Genomic DNA, 23,834 nt, shown 5'->3' with positions numbered 1-23,834 from the left:
GTTACTTTACTGATTACTTATTTTCAAAAGTAATTAATTACTTAGTTACTTTTTAAAAACACGATTTACAACCTGAATAGGTGATAAAGCGATAGATCTTTCAGCCCAATTCTACTTTTTCTGCATAATTCATCATATAAAATGTAATCAAATGGAAAAGTCTCTCTTTTTAAAACTTGTTTAATTAGTTTTAATCTTTTAACTTTATGCATCAAGCAAAAATTGAATTATATGCAACATTCTCTGACTGGAAGAAATTTGTTTAATATTTAAACTTATTTTCTGCCCATTCCAGCACATAAAATAAAATATTTTTTGTGTTTACACTCAGTCTTTCAAATAGATGCAAGTAAAACACAGCAGAAAATAAATAAAATCAAAGACTAGCGGTCCTTTGGCTCTATTTTCACCTGTAAAGCAGGAGTAGGGTAGGCGGAGGTTTACCCTGGTGCAGGTGTGCCGCGGTCAGTTGAAGAATCCGCGAGTTTCTCTGTGACTTTCCCATTACGTCGTAGCGCACTCGGTGCTTGCTTGGAAGTTTAGGGGGGTTTTTTGCCGTAAAAAGAAGTTTTCTTCCCACGCACAACGGACACTAATGTTTTTGTCACTTTTTATGGAATCAAACTCAAAGTAAGGTCAGTACTTCCACGCTTTAAACGCTGCACGCTCATATTCTCTACCGCACTCGATATATTATCCATTGTTGATCTGCACACAGCTGTTGTCACGGACGTTGCACTTGCTTACGTCACTGTCATGAGACATTCTCGCAAAAAAATCACTGTTTTAGTAACGCAGCGTTCCTACGGGAAAGTAACGGTAATCTAATTATCGTTTTTGCAATAGTAATCCCTTACTTTACTTGTTACTTGAAAAAAGTAATCGGATTACAAGTAACGCGTTACTGCCCATCTCTGGTCAGGACACAAAAGACTGCATTTCCAAGCCAGTCGGCACCCGTACCGTAATATGCATAAGAATAGTGCAACAACATTTTAGGTGCGGCTGGCTTGACTGTGTGGTCGTAAGTGAGGGCTCACTTGACCGCGGTCAAATATGGTGCTGGAGAAACAAACTACAGAGAACTTCGTAAAGAGAGTATTGAGTGCTTTGGCGATGTAAATGGACTGGTTCTTATATAGTACTCAAAGCACTTTAAAGAACTTGCCTCATTCAGGTGTACGCAAGCACTTTTCTCTGTAAGCACTTTCTGTGTAATGTTCACACACATTCGGAGAGCAACTCTGGGTTGGTATCTTGCCCAGGGATATTTGGCATGCAGACGGGGATTGAAGCACCTTCCTCTACTACCTGAGCAAAGCCACCCCATGTTCGTCTGTGCACAGATTTCTTTCAATACAGTATTATCACAATTGTGCAAAAATACAGGCATGAAAGCTTAAAGTGCGCGATCACAATAAAGGTGACGCTCAGAGACTGACTGAGTGATCTGAGAACTCATCAGCGCTCCTCACTGCCTTCACTTACTTGCTGCTATGGGTGCAGGAATAACATAGTTATGCAGTTATCTGGGACTCTCCACCATTTGACCTTAGAACTGAAGAAGCTTCTCGGATGAGAGGTGAAACGTCTTCAAGTAACTTAAAGAAGTCCAGACGCTTTTCTTTACAAGCTCCTTTGACCAGTTATGCAGTTACTTTCTCAGTCTGCTAGAGCCTCCACTTGAACGCAAGAACCTTCATTTATCTTCTCAAACGGAATTCAAAATGTTTTTTACAAATTGAAGGATTAAGATATAAATCGCAGAAGCATCGATCCACACATTCAAAGAAGAACAACCCAACAAACTCTTCATAAAACTCCAAGAGATATGAAAATCTTTATTTCTGTCTATTCTGTGTTGTTAATAACATCACATCTTCACATAGTAGCAAAAACATATTAAACAAACATTAATCTCAACATGCATACTGTACTTCAAGTTTCTCTCATGGAAAGGCCAGTGTTACTTTTATAGTACCCTTTCCATAAATATCATAAATATCTTTACCCATGTAGTGGAATTATTGTATTTTTTCATTTTAGTTAACAAGTATAATGTGACCACATTCACTTTTTATCAGGACAAGCTACACCACCACGGTGGTTAGCATACAATAACACTGCCTTGTTCTCAAAGCTTCTTGCTAACTGTACTTTTTTCTGAGATGTTCTCTTTAAGTAAGGATACTGAAAGTGTAAGCAGTGTATACGGTCACATCACGTGCTTAAGGTTGTGTTAGCACTGATAATTCCTTCACAGTTCTTTAAAGATGCTGAAGTCATCATATCAGCTGTAAATGCAGTGCTGCTGCTGTCCTTACGCTATACTTTCAAGCATCACACTTTCTTACTGACCAGTTTATTTCCACTTTTTATGCTCTAGTATGGTGTGACTGAATGAAGTCAGCAAACCAAATTCTGTCCATCTGAGGATGAGAAGAAACTTGCATGAAATGGGAAGCATGAGATGAAGATGGCTCCTATGCTTTAGACGTGGCACTGTTTCTGCCATTGTAAGTACGCTAATGCTTGAAAGATCCATTAAAAGTCTGACACTTCACTCTTCAGCTGGAGCGTCCATCAAGTTTTACATTCCAGGTTTCCTCGTTGGGATTACGACTCAGACGATGATGTGAAAAATTAGTTATTACATTAAACCCATAAAATCAACACTGGCAAAAAAGCCGTGCACTTCACAGAGCAGCTTTCTATGGCCGAGCAGCTCCTGCAGGTGTAAGGTGTAGGTGTCACAGCACTCTGGTCCAAAGAGTTTATGTGCAGCATGCAGACAGAAAATGGCTTTACAGAATATGACTGAATGTTGAGGCACCAAAACACACTCAGTCTGCCCCTCAGCCTGATCAAGAAGAAAACCTGACTGAGCGCTTCATAACATCAGTATGATGATGTCCCAGAGGCCATGTTCAGGTTATTCTCCCGTCCACACTGAGCGGGCGGATCAGTGGAGTCTGCATTAGCTTTAACAGAAAGGTCTGATTTAAGCAGGTAAGCTGAATAGACAAGAAAAGCTAGAAAGCTTTATCAACTATAACCCCAGCGAGGACCTTGACAGGTGTCTTGTGTACAGGTGAAGGCTGGACAGTCAGCAGGATACCTTCCTAACATTTGTCATTCCCAGCATTGAACCGTTTCCTGGCACAGCCTCAGTGAAACAGAGCATCGTTTCCACCCCACAGTTACAGACAGGCTGTGCTTTTCTTTGGTAACACCGTCGAATGAGCCCGGTGTCCTCTCTCAGTAGCTGCTTTCGTGTCCTGTCAGGATGTACAGGCTGCTCAGTGCTGACGGGTCATCAGTCGGTGTGCTCTGAAGGATGATGGCTCTGCACATTGTCAGCAAATGAGAAGGAGATGAGTTGTAAAGGAGAACCAGAGAAAGGCAGTACTAACCTAAAGCCAGTGCCTCCACCTGCTTCTACTCCTCCCACCTCTAGTACTAACACTACTCTACTGATACTACAACCACTGTAGTTTGACTTTAATGCTACACACTGGTACAGTACTGGTACACTTACTGGAGTTTTACTCCTGTTCCTGCTCATCACCACGCCTACTACTTTTTTAAACTTTATGATAAGTGTGAACATTTACACACCAGCATACAAACAAGTTTAAAGTAGAAAAAAGGAAGCAAAGAGCTGAGAAATACATAAAACATAACACAGAAGAAAAAGAAACCTTTGCAGGGATTCCTTCTACACCCAGTTTGAGTAAAAACTAACTGAAACACAAGGAAAGAAGATAAGATCCACTAAATAAGGGTTGTATAATAATACTTAGTACTGGCAGCCACCAGCGCCAAGCCTCAGCCTCCCAATAGACACACCTATGGTACTGTTAGATTATAATATTATTTTATGCCATGTTATACCCCTAATTAAAGATTGTGAATTATTATGTAGTTTTAGTTTGCATTATTCTCCTGAATTAGAAGAAGCTGATAACTATTGCATTAGTTAAACTGATTTGCATTAAAGTAGACTGCTGATTTATTGTGGATGAATGATATTGTTTTATGATGCATAATACTGCTGCAGAAAGCCATCGCCTTATTTGTCTGATTAGAAGAGAACAGAGCATGCTGGAGTTTTCTGCCCCAACTCAGCAGGAGCAGATAAACGGGGAGCCAAGGTCGTAGCTTAGGCGCCGTGTGAGAGAAAAGCATGTGAATGTTTAGGCTTTTATGATAAGGTGGAGGCACCAGAGGCTATAAGAGTTTGAGCAATGCTCCACCATTTTGAGATCTGATGCTGTCTGCATCAGTGTCCATCTCCCACGCGTGTGATCATCATCGTTTGACTCAACCCGACCGGACCAGTGTTGTTATTGTGATTTTTCTCTTGTCTCCATCCCCAGTATTTTGAACCTTAACAGTACCGATTTAAAATCCTACATGTCTTTGTTCTCAGGTTATCACGTTCACAAACTTTGGTGTCCACGCTATTTGCCTGCCAGGCTGACAATGATTTAGATCACAGAAATCCAACAACATTTTTAAGCTGTTATTCCTGGTTTCACAGTGGAAAACTCCGGGTAACGTCCATTATCTTTGCTCCTGTATAAGACTTTCCTGAATGCTGAGGTTTGGTCTTCCACATGAAATTCAGTACTTTTGTTTCAGTTTCATTAATGATGCATTGATTTTGGACATCTATGTAATACATATGTGATACACGACAGTCTTTGAGTCCGTCCTTCTCATATATAATCCCACTGTTTTTGCACTTCAGATGATTCCAGTAATGACTGATTTAAAAAAGAAAAGTGAAATATTTCTAATGAACTCACCACGATTCTTATTACAAACTTCATTAAGAGCTGCTGGATCAACAGGGGTGTCCTGGATTTGTTAGTAATATAATATAGTAATATATTATTATTAGTTTTAATTATTTAGTCAAAAATCAATTCCAGACTGCTCTGAGCAACATGCTGCAGCAAGAGTCCTGACAGGGACTAGAAACAGAACATTTATTGGCTCCCTGTTTTATCCAGAATAAAAGATTCAAAATCCTCACATAAAAGGTTTTGAATAATCAGCCCCTGTCTTATCTTAATGACCTTATAGTACCATATCACCCCATTAGAGCACTTCGTTCCAAGTATTTAAAAGTAAAATGGGAGCCAGACCCTTCGGTTTCCAGGCCCCTCTTGGTAAATGGTAAATGGACCGGTTCTTATATAGTGGTTTTCTACTCTGAGCACTCAAAGCTTGCCTCATTCACCCGTTCACACCCATTCATACTCTGACGGATGCACCGAAGAGCAACTTTCATGCAGGATATCTGGCATGTAGACGGGGAGTAGGTGACCTGCTCCCCCACCTGAACTACAGCCACCACTTCTGTGGAACCAGCTTCCAGTTTGGGTTTGGGAGACAGACACCCTCTCTACTTTTAACATTAGGCTTCAAACTTTCCTTTCTTCCCTGAATCCTCCCTTAGTTAGCCTAAGTCTAGGCTGCTGGCGGGTTCCCGTGATGCACCAAGTGTTTCTTCTTCAGTCGCCCTTTTCACTCACTATCTGTTTAAACACCTCTCTGCATTCAATCATTAGTTGAGAATATTCTCTGGCTCTCTTCCCCAGATTGTCTTTGTCCCGTCTTCCTCCTCTCACCCCCCCAACCAATCGCAGCAGATGCCCGCCCCTCCCCCAGCCTGGTTCAGGTTTTCACCTGCTAAAAGGGAGTTTTTCACCTTTGTGCACCATAATTGCAGGGCCTTTACCTTACAATATACAGTGTCTTGAAGTGACTATTGTTGTGATTTGGCACTAGAATAAAGAAAATTAGCACTAAGGAAAGTAGTTTTCTGTACAAAGTGTCAGGTAGACGGTAGTTGGTAACTTTAATGGCTGTTTTTCTTTGGAGGGCTGCATGCAAACACATAGGCTGCATTTCCTAAATCCTTGGATCTGAGTAACCAACAGAACAAACACTCTAGTGTGACTCCTGCTTTAATGCTACCATTAATGCTAGCAGTATTCATGCTACTTCCACATGCTACTCTGAAAATCACTTCCAGGTCTATTAACAATAGTATCAAGAAAAATACTATCCTGATTACTTCTGATGTACTAGGATTACTAGTTTCTCACAGTGATTGATAGCTCTTGTCAGCATACAGTTAACATACCTGTTTGTTCCCAGAACTCTGAACACACGACTCTCATCTGTAATTTCTTGTGTTACCTGCACATAAAGTGAAAATTCACATGTGTAATGACTTAGAACTAATATGATAAGCACATGATACGAGCTCAGCCAACGTTGGATGAATTTACTAGTTCATCACCTCATCTGAATGGAAACTCCTCCCTTTGAGGCCATGCTTCCAGAACGCCAGCACACTATCCTGCAAGCAGACTGACAGAACAGGAGGTGTCACTCAGCTTTCAGGACACACATCAGCTCTCATTCACTTTGTTTGTCACATCATCATTTCTACCTAGTGTTTCAATGGGGAAGTCAAAGACTATTTCTGCAGCCAGCTGTCTGGATGGAAGTCCTTGCAGGTTCACGATCTTTACAGTTCCTGTCCAAACAGTACACAGATTGAGAATGAGCATGAAAGACATTTGAAGGATTCACAATATGCGAGGGGACTTACTTTCCAAGGTGATGAGAACAGTGTCTCGGTCCAGCTGGGTTACCTGCACGACTCTGAGTGCTCCACTATCTCCTGATGCACGGAAAGAAGGAAGCTTGTTGCAACAAGTTGAAGCTTGAAGCTTCAGGAAGTCAGCAGAGACACGCAGAAACGGTCCTACCTGGCACTGGAACAGGAGCGCCGTTCAGCTCTATAATATCAAACCTGAGCTGTTGGCCGGTTGGTGGTTTATCATTACTACAGTCTCTCACTCCAACACACAGCTGAGAAGAGAATCTGGGAGTCTGATGGCGAGTTGCTGTGAAACAGTCACCAAGGAAAACAAAAAAAACTAAATAAATTCTCATGGATGGTTAAGTGATGCTTGTTAAACCTGAGCTGAACCTGTTCATACAACCGTCAAAAACAGCACAACAGAATTCTTGTATGATTATTAAATCTTGAGATTAAAGATAAACCGATGCCATCCACCCATCCATCCATCCATCCACCCACCCATCCATCCATCCATCCATCCATCCATCCATCCATCCACCCGTCCATCCGTCCAGCCGTCCATCCATTCATCCATCCATCCATCCATCCATCCATCCATCCACCCGTCCATCTGTTCGTCCAAACATCCACCCACCCATCCATCCATCCATCCATCCGTCCATCCATCCATCCATCCACCCGTCCATCCATCCATCCACCCGTCCACCCATCCGTCCATCCATCCATCCATCCATCCACCCATCCCTCCATCCATCCATCCATCCATCCATCCAGCCGTCCATCCATCCATCCATCCACCCGTCGATCCATCCTTCCATCCATCCATCCATCCATCCATCCATCCATCCATCCATCCCCTAACTGCACGTCTTTGGACTGATGCCACTTTTCCATAATGTTGTGGCACAGGCGTGTTTCTCCAAGCAGCACTGTGTTAGGACTGCAGACAGGCTTAACACAGAGCTCTGTTCTCACAGTACATACATTATCGTTATGAAATGTGCGAGACATTCACAAAAAAACTGTCAATTATCTGTGCTATGTGATCTAATGGTGCATGCTGGCGTTGAACTGTGTGCTGATAACACTGTTCCTGTAGCACAGAAAACACATGGTAACCATTCAGTTACACGAGCTTGGACCCAGAGAAGGTGCTGTTGGTGTTTTTGGACGGCGTTTATACAACGTTTCTTTTATTTAGTCTCTAAAATCTTGTTGGGCTTGAATAAAAAGTATGCATATGTTATTAAAAAAAATCAATTACATTCTTCAGCTTCAGATTTTGATATGCTGTCTGTCTACTTTTATGTAATCCAGGTCTAATGGCTGGTTTGCATTGTGGAAATTGGGGTAGAGTTAGAAAGGAAGACATTTATTCAGGTGGCAAGTTCGACATATCTGTACAAACCTTTAGATGCATGAACTTTTGAAGAGGCTCATACCACAAGAGTAAAACCAGGCCAGATGGGACAGCCCCGCACAGATATGTACTATCTGTGTATGGGTTTCTTGCTGAAACAGAGAGAGCAGGACTAAGTGTCTGCAGTTGTTCTCCGTGAACAAACAGACTGACCAGAGTAACTCGGCATTGCTTACCTACACTGCACCTCCTACAACCTTTAGTGTCAGGAATCTTTACAGATATGGTAAACTTTCTGTGGCCAACAGAGAATATCCAGGTCAGAACAAGCAGACAAAATTGGGTTTACAGTATCCTCCTTCCTCAAAATCAAGTGGTAGCATCATACATGACATTATTAACACTGCTGCACCTACAGCTCCTGTTTCCCTGCATCTGTGATGGCGTGTCGTACCTGAGACTGATCCGCTCAGTGAGGCGGTTGGTGCTGAGCGACAGGCTGCTGTGTTTCTTGTGCAGATGTCCTTTCTGTTCAAACAGAGCTGGCAGGCTGTGCGAGTAAAGCTGGGCCGACTTGCCTGCAGGATGGAGGCTTTTTAGAGCAGCATATTATCGAGTGGACACAATGTTCTCCGTTTGTGTCACGCTGTTTGTTACCTGATACGGACATCAGCACATTGTTCATAACATATAGCCATATACATCGCTGAGGGAGGAGCTGTGGGGAAAAGACAAGCAGTTCACTGAGACTTCAAACATCCAGCTTCAGTCATCAGACTGTTCCAGAAACATCATTTCCTGGTTTTCAGTGCTCCTCCTTTCATCAGGAGCTGCACTCCTTACTCAGGTTTTTCAGGGTGATGCGATTAATGACTTGCACTTTTTTGTTATTACTTGCATTTTTACACAATGCTCTTCTACTCTGACTGACACTTTCAACTACCAGCTTGACCGCGCATCACTCTTTTCTACCTCAAAACGACCAGTTACACATGTCTGCATGAATTCTGCACGCACGTTTGCACTACAAGCTGCACACAAACACGTGCGCACATCCATGATTTACTCCAAACCTAAACCTAACCTCAGTGGAAACATTGGGAGAAGTTTGCCAGTGTGGTATTCTAATATTATTTTATGCCACGTTAGACCCCTAATTGAAGATTGTGAATTATTATGTAGTTTTAGTTTGCATTATTCTCCTGAATTAGAAGAAGGTGATAACTATTGCATTTGTTAAACTGATTTGCATTACATTAGACTGCTGATTTATTGTGAATGAATGATATTGTTTCATGATGCATTATACTGCTGAGTTATAAGAAATACTGTTCGCAGAAAGTCATCGCCTTATTTGTCTGATTAGAAGAGAACAGAACATGCTGGAGTTTTCTGCCCCATCTCAGCAGGAGCAGATAAACAGGGAGCCAAGGTCGTAGCTTAGGCGCCGTGTGAGAGAAAGCATGTGAATGTTTAGGCTTTTATGATAAGGTGGGGGCCACTAGAGGCTATAAGAGTTTGATCAATGCTCCACCATTTTGAGATCTGATGCTGTCTGCGTACGGTGTCCATCTCCCACGCGTGTGATCATTAAAATCATCGTTTGACTCAACCCGGTCGGACCAGTGTTGTTATTGTGGTTTTTCCTCTTGTATCCATCCCCAATATTTGAATCCGTAACACCATCAAACTCGTCGTTGGAGGGGAGAGGGAGGGGAAACAGGAGGACAAAGGATGGCGGGAACAACTGAGCTGTAGTGCTTTTTTTTTTTTCAACTGTGCAATATTTGCAATATTGTTTTATATTCGACCTTTTTTGTGGGGCAAATAATATTGACACCAGTCATTTTGTGTTTTTCTGAAATTATTCTGTTATTGTGTACAAAATATTAAAAAAATTCAGCTATATATGTTGATGCATGCTTTTATTACCAGTCGCATTGATTGCTGTAACGCCCTGCTCTCTGGTCTCCCCAAAAAGAATATATCACCCTTACAACTTTTACAAAACTGCAGCTCGTGTGCTGACGAAGACCAGAGGGTGGGCCCACAGTACACCGGTTTTAGAATCGCTGCATTGGCTCCCCGTGTATTTCAGGATCGATTTTAAAGTTCTTTTATTGGTTTTTAAATGTCTTAATGGTCTGCTTCTCTCAATGACTATCGCCCTGTAGCCCTCACCTCAGTAGTGATGAAGTGCTTTGAACGCCTGGTCAGAGACTTCATCATTTCTTCACTACCAGACACACTGGACCCACTACAGTTCGCTTACCGTCCAAATCGTTCCACAGACGATGCCATCTCTCATCTCCTCCACACATCACTCACTCACTTGGACACTAGAAGGGGGAATTATGTTAAAATGCTCTTCATAGACTACAGCTCTGCATTTAATACCATAATTCCCTCCACACTCACCACCAAGCTGGAGCATCTGGGACTCAGCTCATCTATGTGTCAGTGGATCTCCAACTTCCTAACTGGCAGACCACAGGCAGTAAGGATGGGCGGACATGTCTCAGCCTCCACCACTCTCAGCACTGGAGCCCCCCAGGGGTGTGTTCTGAGCCCCCTGCTGTACTCTCTGTACACATATGACTGTGTGGCCACTACCAGCTCCACCACCATCATCAAGTTTGCTGACGACACCGTCGTGGTGGGCCTGATCTCTGATAACAACGAGACGGCCTACCTGAAGGAGATTAGGAATCTGGAGAACTGGTGCCAGAGGAACAACCTCCTTCTAAACGTCAGTAAGACAAAGGAGCTGATAGTGGACTTCAGCACTAAGCAGGAGAGGAACTACCAGACCCCTGTCATCAACGAGTGCCCAGTGGAGAGAGTGGACAGCTTCAAATACCTCGGAGTTCACATCACGCTGGACCTGTCATGGTCCTGTCACATCAACACCGTGGTGAAAAGGCCCGACAGCGTCTCTACCACCTCAGACGCTTGAGAGACTTCCAACTGCCCTCCAAGGTGCTCAGGAACTTTTACTCGTGCACCATAGAGAGCATCCTGACGGGAAACATCTTAACCTGGTTCGGGAACAGCACCATGCTGGACAGACGAGCTCTACAGAGGGTTGTGCGGTCAGCTGAGCGCACCATCTGCTCCGAGCTCCCTGACCTGCACTCAATCTACAGCAGGCGGTGCTGGACCAAGGCCAGGAAGATCGTGAAGGACCTCAGCCATCCCAACAACAGACTGTTCTCTCTGCTGAGGTCAGGAAAGCGATTCCGCTCCCTGAAGACCAACACAGAGAGACTGAGGAGGAGCTTCTTCCCGCAGGCGATACGGTCTCTCAATCACAATCACACCACCACACAGTACTGACCCACACATATGGTTCTTACACACACACTGGACTTTCTGGACATTGTTTTCACTTCATCACTTAAATCACTTTAAGCATATTTGCACTGCGCAAGACATAATGTGGATTGCACAACACTGGTCACTATATTCTTCATTTCCAGTTAATACTTGTACAGCTGCTGTTATTGTGTATATATTTATTTATTTATATTTCTTCATACATTCTTATATAGTTCTATATTGTGTATTTTGTTGTACAGTTATTTTATTTTCAACTTTAATTTATATATTTTATCTTATTCTCCCAGTTAAATTTACCCTTCATTCTAATTTGTGTTGTACAGTTATTTCATTTTTAACCTTAATTTATATCTTATTCCCTCCTAGTTAAATTTACCCTTTTTAATTTTTCCTATTTATTTCCTATTTATTTCCTATTTATTTCCTTTTTTTTTTTTCTTTAGGTCACGAGCAGTTGTCCAAGCATTTCACTGCATATCGTACTGTGTATGACTGTGTACGACTGTATACGTGACAAATAAAATTTGAATTTGAATTTGATTTGGGCCGTCTTATCTCTCAGATCTGCTTTTACCATACGAACCCTCGTGGACCTTGAGGTCCTCTGGTACTGGCCTTTTGACTGTTCCCAAAGACAGCACACATACTCACGGAGAGGCAGCTTTTCAGTGGTATGGTCCTCGTCTGTGGAACAGCCTGCCGGAGGAGCTCAGGGCCGCAGAGAACGAACATGTTTTTAAGAACAGGCTCAAGACCACCTTTTTAATTTATCTTTCACCTAACGTTTATTTATTTTATGCTTATTTATTCTATCCTGTTATTCTATTTATTAATTTAGGTTTTACCTAATATTTATTGATTTTATTCTTACTCATTTTTTATCTTCTTACTATTTCTATTGTATCCCGTTCTTATTTACTTTATCTTTTTACCCTGTATATATCCTATTGTGACATATCTCCAGTGTTTCCTCGGAGGGGGCTCTCTGCACCGGGGCTGTGATCGACCGTGGCTGCTGGGGCTCTGGGGGTCCTCTCAGCCTGGCTGGGGGGGGATATGGGTGCATTCACGATTGTTTATGTTAATGAGAGTGTGGGGGGTTAGTTGGAGGGCGGGGTGGGGTGCTTTTAACCATGTAAAGCACTTTGTGCTACTTTTTTTGTATGAAAAGTGCTTTATAAATAAAGATTGATTGATTGATTAATTTCCCAGCTTTGGTCATTATATACAGTATTTTGGAGACAGAGAGTTACAGACTCTCTCCCAGACCACGGACTCATAATACAAGTCAGAGCTTTATAAAAAAAAAAAAAAAGTTGTGTTTTCTAAATTGGAGTTCAAGTTATTTGTACTTCCAATAGTGTTAACATACTACACAGGTCATGAACAAGATTTCTTTTACATTTTCATTGTAAATGGGCTGAAGCAGTTCATTAAAAGTAGTCTAACATAAATGTAAACGCTGTAATTTGATTATTTTAATAAACCATGAAACTTGGATGGATTCGATGCCGGCGTGACCACAGTGCACACGTCTGCTGTCGCTCACAGTGGTCCAAGGAACCGCTCAGGGAGTTTGTGTGTTCGCTCAGACACCTGAAAAATTAGAGGGAACATTGGGCCTATGACAGTCAATACCCAGTTATTAAAATGTTAAGTGTAAATCATCCGCAGCCCACAATAGCAGCTGAATTTACTACGATTTCAGATCTTTTTACACGTCAATAAGAAACCACCGATGTGTAAAACAGGCTGACAACAGGCTGACAACAGAATGACGTAAACCACACTGCTGCAACTGTGCAGCTCTCAAGTTTTATCTATTGTTTCTCTGTGTGGCCAGCAGGGGGAGGTGTTTTTTGTTTTTTTTTTTTAAATATTAATGAAAACATTTTTCATGAAAGTTGCAAATTTGTTATCTGTTTTTATGACATTTTTCACTGTGGATTACAACAACATCAACATTAGAAAATGAAATACATTTATAGTAGGTGATCATTAATCACTATTATTGGCACTATTAAAGGGCCCCAAAAATCAAACTTTGCTTAGGGCACCACGGAGGGCCAACCCTTTTTACACTTCAACGATTGTACACAAAATACAATCATCCATCCTTCTATCTATTTATTTTTGTCCACTTATATAATTCAGCATCACAGGGAAGCTGGATCCCAGTTGTTTTTCACAGAGGGCCAAGCAGTGGAGGGAGCTGCCGACCTCCCAGCAATACATGTAAAAGCTTTATTTTATGCTGACTCTGGTCATCTTTATCTATCATAAAAATTTGCTTCACGATCTGAAACACGTAAGTGTGGCAAATATGCAAATAGCTAAGAAATCAGGATGGGGTAAATCGTTTCTCACTGCACTTCTGTTAGGCGACTGAATAAAAACACAAAGTCAGCAGTCTGGCTATGAATGTCTTTAATGTTTCCAAGATCAGAATCACATCAGGGTGTACAACCTCACCCCTGGCGCCGTTGCCCACCTCTCAATTTTAAATACACGTAGACATTGAGGGCTACCAGGAGGGGCTATGCGCTTACCTGCTGCTGAGTAATTGCATATGAGAGCATGAGGGTGGGAATGGATGTTTGTATCTGTGTGTGCCTGTTTGTCTGTGTCCATATGTCAGGTCGGGTATCAGACGCCACCTCTCTGGGGACATCTCAGGCCCTCCAAGGTATGGAGGCCTATCTCCCCCCACCACTCCCCCTGCCAGTGGCAGACGCCTTCAGACATCGGTGCATTGGTGGTTCTTTGTGTCTGGGGATGGGCGTCCAGGTACTGCTTGTCGGGGCCTGGAGCCTGGGGCTCGCTCGGGCTCCTTCAGGGTGCGGTGCCTTTGGCCTCTCAGCCTGGGGCTCGGTCACTCTGGCACAGCTGGCTGCCGGCGGAGCTCACGGGCACGTCACGTTTAAATCATGCTTTTTATCCGTTTTTGTTTTTTAATGTTCTGTAAAGAACTTGGGATCACCTTGTTGTTGAATTGTGCGATATAAATAAACTTGCCTTGCATTTTGGCTGCTACCTCAAAGCACACTGTGCGCTGTCGATCTTACGTGCTGCACAATAATATTCAATATTTAGTATTTACAGTTATATTCACATAGATCATCGCGGTGATGTTGTTTATTATATTGCTCTCTTTTGTTTGCTTGTTTTCTCTTTTTTCTTTCTCAACAGGTGATCCAGGTGATTGATAGATGGATTTTTTGTCTGTTTGTTTTGTTGGCTTGGACAACTTCCTACCAGACCCGTGGAAGTGGAAGCTTCAGTGAAGAAAGATTCCTGCTCCCAGCCGTTCATTGGCTCGGCATTTTAAACCCCTAAAGGGTCACCTGGCCTGTAAATAAACAGGGCCAATAAAAAAAATCACAAGAATAATACAAAACTTTCAGCCAGTTTATCTTAATACATTAACTTATTCTTGTGTACACAGTAATTCATAAATAAATAATGTATATTATCAATAAAGATTGATCTAAACAGTTTAACTGCTATGTGCAGATAAAGGTTGCATAGCTTTAAAACATTTGCTATCCAGCAAATATCAGTCAAACTCAACACAAAAGGAAACACAACAATCGTTCAAATTGTTTGGACCGGTGATCCAAATCAACTGGCGTTGGTCAAACAGATGTGTGGTAGACTTACTTTGAAGGAGCTGCTACCGACAAACCAGCAAATAAACACCAAATATTTCATCTGTGACATTTGTGAGGTTTCCTCAAACACACTCCGTCAGTCTTGTTGCTGTTGAACGACAAACTATTTAAAAATGTCGCGGGTTTACCTGGTCATATTCTCATTCACGGGGCGCTCGCCAAAACAAAAGCAAACCATTAACACCACGCCGATGCTGTTCACAGGACAGCAAGAGCAACGATCAGGAGCATCTTGTCTTCGTTATCGTTCCCCTCGTGCGTGTTATTACTGCGATTTCAGTGTTTTTGCTTCACAACTAAAGTGTGCAGTTTACTTTGTGCGCACTCAAATGGAGTCAAGTCAATTAGCGCCACCTGTGGTCAAGTGCCATAGCCTACAGCCAGATGAACTTGTGACACACATTTGAGCCACGTTTGAATTCCTGTTTCATGCACAATACATTTGTAACTTTTAATTTTTTCTGTTTTTGTGTCTTGCAAATAAACCTTTAAACTGATTTGAAATGATGTTATGTATTTATTTTTGGCCTTTATCTACGGTGGCCCTGAGAGGCCAAATGGACTGCAACTTAAGAAAACACCAGCAATAAAAAAAAAAAATGCTGCAAAAGCACAAAAAACACAACTGAAATAGGAAAAAAGAAAACAGAAGTGTTTCTGGGGAGACAATAGTAATTAGTAATAAACAGAGCCAGTGTGACTAAGTGGAGCTTGTGAGAGTGAGTGGATTGAAGAAAGTGAGGGACTCAGATGTGTCAGTTGGTTTGTCTTTGTTTGTGAGTGTGGAGGAGAGTTAGATTGGGTTGGTTTTAAAGCTAAGTTAAGAATATTCTGAATTTCAATTCAATTTTATTTATATAGCACCAAATCACAACAACAGTCGCCTCAAGGCGCTTTATATTGTACAGTTTAATTTCCAAAACTTGCATATGATCTTCAGTTTGCAGCTGGACTATCACATAGCAGCTGGAGCAGTCTCACATGGAGGCCAGTCCACTGCTGCCACCTGTGGCCAAGTGCCATAGCCTACTACTAGATGAACTTGTGACACACATCTGCAGCAGAGGCTGAGTGGCTGCTCTCACACCTGGAGCATCCAAATCGACCCACAAACACGCTGAAAGATGCAATGCCATCAATGTGGATTGTCAAGACTGAGAGACCTCTTCCCTCTGACCCCTCCCCAAACCCTCAAACCCTCCTACCCACCTCGACATACAAACTCTGTGTGGCTTCACGTGTTCTGTTGATGTTTACATGATCGAAATAACTTGAACACAAACACAAACAAACAAAGAGGAAGACCGCACCGGAAGGAAACAACTACAAGTCCCAGCATCCTCTGTGTTTAGGGAGCAGCAGTGAAAGTGAAAGTATTGAGCCTCCGTTCAGAGCAGCAGGAGGAGGAAGGTGGAGCTGAGGCAGGTGAGTGTTAACATGAATATGTTTCTTCTTATGACATAAAATAATTCCACGCTGTTCGTGTCTGTGGGTGAAATGTGAGGCCGGTCGGCTCCTCTGAGCGCTGGTTTCCTGTAAGTAGAGAGGAAGTGAGTTTAGCTGAGCCTCCGTTTAGTGTGAGAGAGCAGGAGGAGAGTGAGAGCTGTGCTGAGGCAGGGTGAGTGTTAACACCGCTCTGACATTACTGTGTCTCTGTGGCGGGAACAACAGGCTCCGTCAGTGGAGGCAAAAATAATCAGACTTTGGTTTTTCAAAGGAAACAACTTTATGTCGGAAGTTCCCGCACGCTCATTGGATAACGATGTGTCAATCTCGAGCTATTAGCCAATGAGCGTGCGGATTCACAGAAAGCCCCGCCTTTATCACGGGACTTTAAAAACTACAATGGCGACAGAAACTCCGTGAGTGGAGTTCAGGGTGACGTTATGAAACTGTGACGTTTGAGCCACTTCCTGTTCTCAGTCCCAGCGTCCTGATCACCGAGGTTTCTGTTGCTCTGATATCTGATATTGATTATATTTCATTTCATTTCTTTATTTATTTCACACGTGGTTCAACAGTGTTTTGTTTCCTACATACAGATCCTCCTTCCCATTAATATAACACTGCACCCATGGGTGAAAAGGAACAGGAAGAAGAAAAAATTCTTCTCAGCACCTGCCCCCTATCTGCAATCTAATTATTCTTACAAGAGGGCGCCAACAACCCAAAAATCCCTCTAACATGTATCTTTATGTAACAATGCAAAACTAAACAACAAATCAGGATAATCAGCAATATACAGCACTACTAAATGTCAATGACGATTTTTCCTTCCACATTTAGCCCAAATTACTTTCATGTTCTTCATATTGATTTATCCTTTTAAGTATGTAACACATTCTAAACAGGCTGTAGCATAAACATCAAACACAGCTGAAGCAGTTTTTGGATGGTTGGCTTCAAATGATCCGTTGGTTTGAAAAGTAAAAACAATTTAAAAAAAGGTGAAGCTGATGCAGGGTGAGTGTTAACACCAGGACTTTAGAGGGAAGAAGAGTCACAGCATGTTGTTGACGGGTTGTTGTTCAGTCGGGGGAAGACATCTGAATCATTGCAGGGGGAATGGCTTTCACAACTTTAATGAATTTACTCTGAGTACATGATATGCCATAATTATCTATGAATTTGTTATATGTTAACACATTTCCGTCATTGTCTAAAAGGTGTAAAACCGTCCAAATGCCATGATCCATCCAATCCTTATAAAAGATGGATTTTCTTTTATCGTATACATCTGTTGTTCCAAATCGAATTTGTATGTGGAGAAAAAATATGCTTGTGTATCATTTTCCAGTACTGGAGAACCTGTTTGTGAAAATTGGATAATTTAATTTGGAAATTTCAAAGTCGCACTTTATAAGAAATTCAATGTCACCCAGCTTCTCCAAAATTACTTTGGGGAAATAAAACCAAAATACCGTTTGAATTATTGTTTCATTGTCGTTGCCAACATTTCATTACTAATGATTTCGCTAATAGTTTTGAAGAAAAACTCTTTTATTTCTTTCCAGAAGAATTTATAAAAGATTTCAGTCAAGCCGTCCTGACCAGGAGCTTTGTCATTTTCAGTTTGTTTAAGGCTTGATCTCAGTCATCCAGTGATATATCAGAATCACAAATTTCTCTGAATGCAGAATCGATTTTTGGAGTATAAGGTTCAATCTGATCACAAAAAGTTAATGAATCAGCAATTAAAGGAGAATAAATTTGAGTAAAATTTATGTTTTTCTTCCGCTACAGTCTTATGATTTGTGCATTCCTCCCCATTTATGATTAATGTATTAATAGATTTCTTTTCTTGCCTCCGTTTCTCCAAATTGTAGAAATATGAAGCACTTTTTCACCTTCTTCTATCCATTTTGCACGAGCTCTAATGTAAGCTCCATGAGCCTTTTTCTTGTATAGATCATCTAATTGAGCCTGTAAAGACAACAGGGATTTCTTATCAGCCTCTGACATAAAATGTCTATTACAGTAGTTATTTATATTGTAAAGTAATTTACTTTCAAATTCCTTCTGTTGTCTACTTTTCATTTTACTAAACGTAATTGAAAATTCTCTAACTTTAAATGAAAAAATTCCCATCTATGTATGTAATTGCCAATTGTTACGTTGTTGTAAATGTTATGGAGGAGCTCTTTAACTATCTTAACATACCCGTCATCAATTAATAGATCTGCATTTAATTTCCAGTAATCTTTTTTAAACTGCGTTTTATTTTCAGGGTTAAATTTAAAAGTAATAATACTGTGATCTGTCAACGGGGCTGCTGAGATGGAAACATGTGAAACATCTATATAGTAAAGTCGACCCAACCACAGTATGGAACGCCAGGAGTGCCATAATGAATTAATTAAATGCACCATTAAATAATAAATTAAATGTGACAATAATAAATTTTAATTTGAAATAATTAATTAAATAAATAATTTTTGACACATTTAATTAATTATTTATTTATTTCACGTTTTAATTAATTATTGCCACATTTAAATAATTATTTAATGGTGTATTTAATTAATTCATTTTGGCACAGTTGACTCCTTCAGGTCTCACCATAAATTTATTTTATCTGTCAACCTCACCCATCAAACCCAGGGGGCGGGGTTAATGCTGATCGAGTCAGAACCATTGCTTTGGCCTGGTGGCCATTGTTTTTAGAAGGCGTTACTGCACACCAACAACTGCCATGTGGAAACTAACAGAACTGAACTTTGAAAAACCCTGTTTGTGTCTCACCAAATACCGTTTTAATATTTTTTAGCCGAAAATGTAGCGGTTTAATCTTCAGATGTCTGTGAGCTGAGAAGGACGTGAAGCGAGCAGTTTATCCCAGAGCTGAAGCTGCTCTGTGTGCAGAGATGAGCTCAGATTCCTGCTGTGATTGATCAACAGTCACAGAAATGTAGACTTGTAGTTATTACTGCAGTATGGTCACAGCAGATACTGATAAACATGTATTATGAGGATGGATGATCAAGTTTCTCACTCTCTCCTTTAAATCTCAGTTTTTTCTTCTTCACAGTTTATCTGTTAATTTATTAATGAATAACACTGAAAGAGTTTCTGTTATATTTCCCCTTGAACATCAGCTTATTAGGGCGGCATTAGGAAATAGCCCCCCTCCAAAGAATGAATAAATGAATGATGATAATAATAAAATGATTCAAAAGCAGAGCTCAGAGTGGTAGAATGGTCAAACATGGATCCACGGGTGGTTCAACTGCATTTGGTGACGTGACCAAAGCAAATCTTTCAAATAATCCCACCATCAACGGGATGTTGTCTCCTTTACTACGGTTACTTTACTTGGTCACCGTGTGAATTTCTTTGAAATGAACCAAATTCTTTTATTTGTTGGTTGTTGCATATTTAACCTCTACAGTCAGGAAAGGAGGAGATGAGGCCTCAACAATGTTGGGTTGTAGCTGTGGTTCAGGTTAGAGTGAGTGTCCATGGAATAAATGTAAGTCAGTGAACTGGAAACATGACTGTGTTCAAACTTTGTTTTCCTTTTTATAATGAGTCTAATCAAAGGTGGACAGAAGTATCTCCACTGTGACTTTTCTGTGTCACCATCAGAGCTTCTGCACAGTGTTTCTGGGGCAGATAACATTGCAGCATTATGGAGACATTATGGAGACAAAAAGAAAAGCGTCTGGACTTCTTTAAGTTAAACTTAAAGGAATCCAGACGCTTTTCTTGGACTGTTGGTTTCAGTGTTTAGTCTCATTCACACACTCCATCAGACTCTTCACACACACTGATTTGCTGACATAAACACACTCCTGTGTGCTCTCTTGGCTTCACACACACACTGAGGACCATCTACAGACTGTGAGCTCCGTCTTCTTTGTCTTTGGAGCCGAACTCTGACAAAGTTAGGAACAAAACTTTCTCCAGCGTGTGAACTTTCCTCCTAGACTCAGTCTGAGCAGTCAGACCACATATTTCTAAAGCAGCACATGAAGGTGTGGCTCACACACACACAGGTGAAGGAAACAGCTGCAGTATTAAAAACTGCTTCACTGTCTACAAATATATGAACTGAATGTTTCTTTCAGGCTGTAAAAACCTTATTTATCCTCCATTACAGTCCTGCATTCAGAGCATTACTTCTGTTATATTAGTACATGTATTTTATTCTGATGAACACATGAAACTCTGAGCTGGATTGAATCCATTGAATCAGAGTCCAGGACTCAGACTAAACACACTGAATGTGTCCTGAGCTCGGCCGCTGTTCCACAGTAACTGCTGTCAGAGTCACTGTTACTGAGTTAGCTTAGCTAGCAGAGCAGCTAGCAGTTAGAGTATGAACTCTGTAAGCAGTCAGCTCGGTCCTGGACATGGTTACTGACATAAAGCTGCTCTCTGCAGCCATGTTTGACCGGCTGCTTTGTAGGACTACAGCAATGGAGGATTTGGAGGCTGAAATGGGCTCTGTGACACTTTTTGTAGTGAACTGATGAAAGCTGCGTCTCAGATGGATGTTAGTCCAACACATCAGACACGACCTCTGCAGCTCTCAGTTGATGTGCACATGAATGATTTGTGTTTCCTCTGCAGGTGAAGGTAGAAAGTGTGTGTGAGCTGATGTGAATTGAGCAGCATGGATCAGTGTGAGGACAGAGAGGAGGGAGTCCCTCCCTCTAAAAGCACTCTGTGTGGGGAACATGAGAGCCAGACCAAAGCTCAGAGGTGAGATGACCATCTCTAACTGTCCATGACTCTTCTCCATGTCACAGCTCAGCACTCACATCACTGCTCCATCATTATTCACAGGAACCAGCCTGGACCTCCACCCAGCTCTGTGTCCTGTAAGAGTGACTGGTCTAATGGTCACATCGTTAATTTTAAAGTCCAGCCTGTGTCCGCTGCAGAGAGGTGAGCTGTTAGTAACAAGAACTCTCTGATTTAAATGATTTTGATGTTTCCTGGTTTCTAAAATGCATCTCTGTAGCAGAGCAGTGTCTCCAAGGACACACAGGCTCAGCTGTAACTGTCAGTTTATCTGGTTTTAAGACACATTTGGACTCAATTGGCTGTTTTTAACTATGTATTTTAATCAGAGGTGTAAATTTAGACCTCACACATCTGGATCCTAAACTATGATAGAAACAGCTGCTAGCAGTGGGTAGTTTGACTTTGATACGCTGCTCTAGAAAGCAAACAAAGGTTTGTGCAGCTCCTCTTCAGAAAAGTGTTCAGAGAGCAGCTGCTGTATTAGACAAAGGCTCGTCCTGTGAGCCCAGATGTGTGTAACAGCTGGATGAAGGAGAACCATCACAGTCGCGTCTCCATCCCGCCTTTATTAATGAACTTCCTGTTGCTTGCAGATGACAGGAACACAAAGTGTTTGTGCCACGTGATGCTGCAGGATTTGTTAACGTGTCCATGATGGTAACATCTCCTCGTCTAACTGCAAACACATGAGCGCTCCTAACGGCAGCTATCACAGCCACACAGGCAGACTGTGTCTCACTGTTGCATTCAGGGACATTTGTTTTCCTGTAAAAAGCTGAACTCTAATCTAAGAGGACTGTTACTGACAGGAAACAGCTGCATTATCTGCAGTCTGTGTGATCACAGCTGCTTCAATCACTTTATCAGAGAATTGATCATTGAATAAAACATGTTTGTGTCTGCAGAGGTCAGAGGTCACAGTCTGCAGGATCCAGCTGTCCGTCTGTGAGGAGTGACTGGTCCAATGATCATCCTCCAAACTTCAGTGGTGAACCTGGACCAACGAGGTCAGAGACCTGTGATGACTCCTTTACATGTTTGTGTTTTCCTGGATAAATATGACCAAAGATTCATTAAAAAGATAAAAATCTTAGACTTTGTCCTGTAGCGCTGTGTGGCAGGCAGGATTGGACCCAAACACAACAGGATGAAGTCAAAGAGGCAGCTTTATTTCAGCTGTGAACATGCAAACAGCAGAAATAAGGAAACATAACTGTAGGTTTGCAGTGAATGAAGCCTCAGCTCGACGCTGCACTTTGTCCCTCTTTTCCTTCTCCAAACAGCCACATCAGGAGTCTCTGATGGAGTTTTAAAATATTTAATTACAAATGTCCAAAGATGGGTTCAGGATACCTGAATCCACAATTATTAAAGCTCAAATAGTTCACAGGGTTTGGACTTTGTTAGGTGACGAGAGAACATCAAAGTGTTTTTTATCTTTAAACAGTATTTTTATCACTTCAGTTGCTCTCACAGCCCTGTTTGTTATTTTACCAGAGCTCTTATGTTTCACTCAGTGCTCCCACCAAACACCTTGGAGGACACATTACAGGGAGTGCAGAATTATTAGGCAAGTTGTATTTTTGAGGAATAATGTTATTATTGAACAACAACCATGTTCTCAACGAACCCAAAAAACTCATTAATATCAAAGCTGAATGTTTTTGGAAGTAGTTTTTAGTTTGTTTTTAGTTTTAGCTATTTTAGGGGGATATCTGTGTGTGCAGGTGACTATTACTGTGCATAATTATTAGGCAACTTAACAAAAAACAAATATATACCCATTTCAATTATTTATTTTTACCAGTGAAACCAATATAACATCTCCACATTCACAAATATACATTTCTGACATTCAAAAACAAAACAAAAACAAATCAGCGACCAATATAGCCACCTTTCTTTGCAAGGACACTCAAAAGCCTGCCATCCATGGATTCTGTCAGTGTTTTGATCTGTTCACCATCAACATTGCGTGCAGCAGCAACCACAGCCTCCCAGACACTGTTCAGAGAGGTGTACTGTTTTCCCTCCTTGTAAATCTCACATTTGATGATGGACCACAGGTTCTCAATGGGGTTCAGATCAGGTGAACAAGGAGGCCATGTCATTAGTTTTTCTTCTTTTATACCCTTTCTTGCCAGCCACGCTGTGGAGTACTTGGACGCGTGTGATGGAGCATTGTCCTGCATGAAAATCATGTTTTTCTTGAAGGATGCAGACTTCTTCCTGTACCACTGCTTGAAGAAGGTGTTTTCCAGAAACTGGCAGTAGGACTGGGAGTTGAGCTTGACTCCATCCTCAACCCGAAAAGGCCCCACAAGCTCATCTTTGATGATACCAGCCCAAACCAGTACTCCACCTCCACCTTGCTGGCGTCTGAGTCGGACTGGAGCTCTCTGCCCTTTACCAATCCAGCCACGGGCCCATCCATCTGGCCCATCAAGACTCACTCTCATTTCATCAGTCCATAAAACCTTAGAAAAACCAGTCTTGAGATATTTCTTGGCCCAGTCTTGACGTTTCAGCTTGTGTGTCTTGTTCAGTGGTGGTCGTCTTTCAGCCTTTCTTACCTTGGCCATGTCTC

General features: G+C 41.6%; 3 protein-coding genes across 3 annotated transcripts in view; 2 read left to right on the top strand and 1 right to left on the bottom strand.

Annotated features, from left to right (window-relative positions):
- The window catches only part of LOC309700493 (uncharacterized protein), a 2,098,293-nt gene that overhangs the window by 1,987,462 nt on the left and 86,997 nt on the right, over positions 1–23,834 (top strand). The window lies entirely within an intron of this gene.
- On the bottom strand, positions 1,816–15,134 carry LOC309697464 (mitogen-activated protein kinase kinase kinase kinase 2-like; the record flags this gene model as incomplete). The annotated part of the gene is made up of 11 exons (XM_082519372.1): positions 1,816–3,346; positions 6,158–6,213; positions 6,317–6,387; positions 6,470–6,556; positions 6,632–6,703; positions 6,792–6,962; positions 8,003–8,140; positions 8,225–8,283; positions 8,443–8,566; positions 8,646–8,737; positions 15,127–15,134. The coding sequence occupies 11 exons, from the start codon at positions 15,132–15,134 to the stop codon at positions 3,259–3,261; spliced, it is 966 nt and encodes a 321-aa protein (XP_082375498.1). The 3' UTR covers positions 1,816–3,258.
- LOC309701299 (uncharacterized protein) lies at positions 15,662–23,216 on the top strand. Its single transcript, XM_082525398.1, has 5 exons — positions 15,662–16,423; positions 21,071–21,202; positions 21,287–21,388; positions 22,153–22,254; positions 22,765–23,216. Exons 2-5 carry the CDS (start codon positions 21,114–21,116, stop codon positions 22,832–22,834), a joined length of 363 nt encoding a protein of 120 aa, XP_082381524.1. The 5' UTR covers positions 15,662–16,423; positions 21,071–21,113; the 3' UTR covers positions 22,835–23,216.

This window comes from Aulonocara stuartgranti, assembly GCF_965226115.1.
Source record: "Aulonocara stuartgranti genome assembly, chromosome: 3".
Taxonomy (NCBI): domain Eukaryota; kingdom Metazoa; phylum Chordata; class Actinopteri; order Cichliformes; family Cichlidae; genus Aulonocara; species Aulonocara stuartgranti.
Note: the sequence above shows the minus strand (reverse complement) of the source record. Positions and strands in the feature narration are given on the sequence as shown.